The sequence below is a fragment of the Gavialis gangeticus genome, unplaced genomic scaffold (genome assembly GCF_001723915.1).
Source record: "Gavialis gangeticus isolate Ggan-Ray unplaced genomic scaffold, GavGan_comp1, whole genome shotgun sequence".
NCBI classification, from domain to species: Eukaryota; Metazoa; Chordata; order Crocodylia; family Gavialidae; genus Gavialis; species Gavialis gangeticus.
Genome location: NW_017729004.1, coordinates 42,292,437 through 42,296,867, shown reverse-complemented (window position 1 = coordinate 42,296,867; position 4,431 = coordinate 42,292,437). Strand labels below are relative to the sequence as shown.

At 39.3% G+C, this 4,431-nt stretch overlaps 1 protein-coding gene across 1 annotated transcript in view; it reads left to right on the top strand.

Moving 5' to 3' along the window:
• Window positions 1-2,595, top strand: part of LOC109291329 (polycomb complex protein BMI-1) — a 14,321-nt gene extending 11,726 nt beyond the window's left edge. Inside the window, exons 9-10 of the mRNA XM_019508307.1 lie at window positions 530-610; window positions 697-2,595. Coding sequence (XP_019363852.1) covers window positions 530-610; window positions 697-1,026 — 411 coding nt within the window. The 3' untranslated portion in view covers window positions 1,027-2,595. The remainder of the gene's footprint in view (window positions 1-529; window positions 611-696) is intronic.
• The last annotated feature ends 1,836 nt before the right edge of the window (window positions 2,596-4,431 follow it).

Sequence of the window (4,431 nt, the reverse complement as noted above, 5' to 3'; positions counted from 1 at the left end):
GCACCGTATAGCCTTAGCCCCTGGTGGGTAACTCAGTTGTAGGGACAGGTACATAGGGCCAGGCATGCCTAAGTTGTAGAGCCAGGCAAACCTAGGAAGAGGCACCTGAGCCCCATGAGGTGCAAGACTCTAGTGGTCCCAGTGAGAGGGGGCAGGAGAGTGTACAGAGGACTACACAGAGTAGGGTGTGCAGTGTGTCATGTTTTGGTAGGCATAAGAAAATATTTTGAAGTCTCACAGAAGCTTTTTGTTTTTGTTGTATTCCTTTGAATTTTAGTACTGCCCTCTGCAAGTATTGAGGTATCAGGAAGTTGTTCTTCAGAAAAGGTTATTTAAAAGAAAAAAAGTAATTGTGATATTTGTTTGTCATCAAGGAAGAGTTCTTCCTTGCACTGCAGCTTTAGCATCAATATTTTAAGTCTCTGACAATATTGCTTTCAGATCATTTTCACTCTAAAGAAAAGCTGCCTGCTTCGAATTATTTTTTTTTCCTGATACTTATTAATCCAAAGATGAATGTCTTTCATAGATCGATGTGATGTATGAAGAGGAGCCCTTGAAGGACTACTATACGCTAATGGACATTGCTTACATTTATACTTGGAGAAGGGTAAATACCTCCTGTATCTTCTCCTCTCCTGCTGTAATCGTTCGTGGTTCAAAGAGTGCTTACAGTGTGTTTTCTTTGCTGTGCAGAATGGACCTCTTCCTCTGAAGTATCGAGTTCGACCTACTTGTAAAAGAATGAAGATCAGCCACCAGAGAGAAGGCTTAAATAATAGCGGGGAACTAGAAAGTGACTCTGGGAGTGACAAGGCAAGCAGCCCAGCAGGAGGCATCCCCTCCACGTCCTCCTGTTTGCCTAGCCCCAGCACTCCGGTGCAGTCTCCCCATCCTCAATTTCCTCATATCTCTAGTACTATGAATGGAACCAGCAGCAGCCCCAGCAGTAACCATCAGCCCTCCTTAACCAACAGAGCACGGAAAACATCAATAAATGGCTCATCAGCAACTTCCTCTGGTTGACACGTTCAGTGAGACTCCCGAAAAAGAACCCTGATTTATATAGATCTCTTCATGCCATTACAGCTTTATAGATGCAAATTCATGTGACTATCGTCCAAATCGCTTTCTTTTGTAGTGACCACCGACCTTGGCTATAAAAGAGGGACTAAATGACATTCGTATGGACGTTATCTGAAATGACAGATTTTTCCATAAAGAATTGTCCCCAGAGGACTGGGAAGCAAGCAACTCTGATGTGTTCCGAGTGCCTCGGAAGTCTCCAGAAGTGGATATAAACATTGGGGCATAGTTTGTTAATCCAGACTAACTCCTATATTACATTCTCTTCAATTGTTATTGTTATGATGCTGTTTTGTGAACCTGTCGAAAGCAAGTGCTTTTTCATCTTGGAATTCAACAAAACGGAAAGGATATGCATAAAACAATGCATATATGTAGCCATGTCACTGTGAATAACAATTTTGCGTATTAGCCATTTTGATTCTTATGTTGCATCCTTACTTCTCTGTTGCTGCGCAGAACTGATCAAAAGGAACCTAAACTTCAGTTTTACAATCTGTATGCCTAAAAGCGGGTATTACCGTTTTATTTACTGACTTGTCTAAATGATTCGCTTTTGTAAGAATCAGATGGCATTATGCTTATTGTACAATGCCATATTGGTATATGACATAACAGGAAACAGTATTGTATGATATATTTATAAATACTATAAAGAAAATATTGTGTTTCATGCACTCATGATAAGGTTGTTAACTTTCCAAACCGGTTCGACCCTTGCAGATGCCTCCTGTTTGAGCTTTGCTGATACTGCAGAAGACACTTCTCCTGTGACAGCTACAGTATTGGGAGAGCAAACTTAAGTCCTAGTTAATCTGGCAATCTTAGAAGGATTTTACTGGCTTTGTCTTGTTTCAAGGGATATATTTTTACTTTTACACGAGGATATTAATTTGTTTGGTTAAATGCTGAAGTGAAGAAGAAAACTAAGGGACAAGAAGGTAATTGACCTGTTTGATTACAGTTTTCTTATTTGATGTGATGGGATTGTGTTTTAAAAGCACATGGAATCATTATAGAAGCCATAAAATATTTGGTATAAATTTTAAGAAACCAGCAAGTCGCTGGATGAAGGCATTTTATCTAAATTTTGTTTTAATACATATGTATATGGTACTGTACTAACTTCATTAAATATAACAGGTACTTTAATATTTCCAATAATTTGTGGAGAATGCCTCCTCTTTAAGGGCCTGCAAATAGGAGCATTTTATTAGAGGCTTCTAAAGGTATTATTTTTTAACTAGAAAGAAAGACCACTTTCAACAAGATAGGAACAGCCCCCAATCACTTTTCAGTTTGTGGTTTGCTTTGGTCGAACTTCGTGTGTGTTCATCACCCATCATTTATACATTTGTGAGGGTGTTTATACTATATGGATATTGTTTCATGTTTGTACGGGAAAATTGTAGTTAAACATTTCATTGTCTCCGGTCTGCAAAAGAAGCACAATTCTATTGCTTTGTCTTGCTTATAGTCATTAAATCATTACTTTTGCATATAAATTGCTGTTATTTGTCCTGCTTGTTTTTATAGATCAGATAACTGCAAATCCTCCACAAGGTCGTTGCTTATTGATGTATAATGTCTTGTTAAACAAGAGTTGATATTTTTTCTGTAGTAAACATGTACAGTTCAATTTCAGCAGTTAAAAGTTCACTTTTATATATACGAAAAACTTTTCATTTATAGTTGATCAAAGAAATAAACAAATAAAGGGGATACTTCATTGAAAAATAGCAAATGAGCTTTGTCGATCCTATGATATCAAAGGACAAATAATTTGTTTGCTCTCATGGACATCCTGCTTGTGGGTATAAAGGGTAAACAGTGGGTCTTACAGGTGGAAATTAACACACAATGGTATGTCCATTTATTTCAGATGCATATATCTTAAACAAGTATTGTGCCTTACTTGTTTTACCTTGAATAGGTCTTGGGAATTAAAAAGCTGGGTAGTCTCTACTTTTTATAAAGAGCATTTGTTTTCCTTCATTTCTGTCAAAGCCTTGCCCACAGAAAATAGTAGTGGTGAAAAGAATGTAACTATATGGTGGCAAGTACAAGATTCTGTCTCTCCTTCTCCGGATTGCTTTTTAAAAACATTAATGGAAGAAAATATTTTTTAAAACATAAAGATAAGTCTCCATGCGACTGAACTGTGTATTTTGGCATGATTCCCTGCACTACATAAAATATGAATTAATTCGCACAAAGCCCAACATTGAACCTAAAGCACGAGATTGCACATTAATCAAACTAAGCTTGTTTATTTTGGAACTAGATCAATAATGTCAAATGCTGCAATAAAAACAGCTAATATTGATATTTACGACGTTTGGGTGAAGGATCAGCGCAACGAAATGTGAGTTGGATAGTTCCTTTCAAGATTTATTAAATTGCTGCAGTCCATTCGACTTCCCTTCACCCTGCCCGTCTAAGTAAGATAACCACCTCGAAACGCCGGGCTTGCACGGGTATAGAGTCCTTCCAGATGTTTGTTCTTCTCTAGAAAACCTTTTGCCGCGTGCAGATGGTATTGCGGCGCGGGGAAACACTGACTTTATTTGGAGAAAATAATCCAAGATAGACTCTTGGCGTTCAACGGGCAGAGGTGCTAAATCGTCCTCCTGGTTTCCAAAGGTGGTTCTTTGTACATAGGCTTGAGGAGAGCTGTAGGTACATCTTTAAATGACTCTTCATTGCCTGTGAAGGCGCAATAGAAGTTTACTTAGTCATACAGCAAGGAGCTTCGTGTACTCAAGTTTCTTAAAGATTAGTTCTCTCTATCAGGGAAGGAAGGCAATTACGTGCTCCATAAAACTGTATTTGCGGTGTAATCATGTTTACAACCCAACCTGCCTTGTCCACGGGCAAAATGTTGGGCTGGCTAGTTTTGTGTCCCTGGGAATAGCCGTTTTCATTGTCTGTTGGTCTAATACTCGATTTGAGTTCCGGGGACGGCGGCTCCAGGCTTTCTCTTGTGTCCATGCAGAATGTAGCTTGGGAGTGAACTCCTCTCTTGATCCACGGGTTTGACAATGTCGAGGGGTGCGTGTGTGTGTGACAAGCAGCGTTCAGTCTTCTCACGCGAGAGGCATAGCTTAGAGCAACCATTTAATTATCTTTCAATAGGCCAATACCAGTATCAACGTAGAGCAGGTCCAAGACAAACTACAAGGAGTCTTTACGGTTGTGTAAGAGGATGGATGTTAGCAAGAAGCTTCTTTCATTCCCGTGCCAAGGGGCCGGGAAAAAGACGGCGATCGTTTTTAGAGGACTTGGTTCAAAGGAGCTTTTCTTCGGCTCTTTAGCAATGAATGAGCCATTGAGACTCTGTTGTTT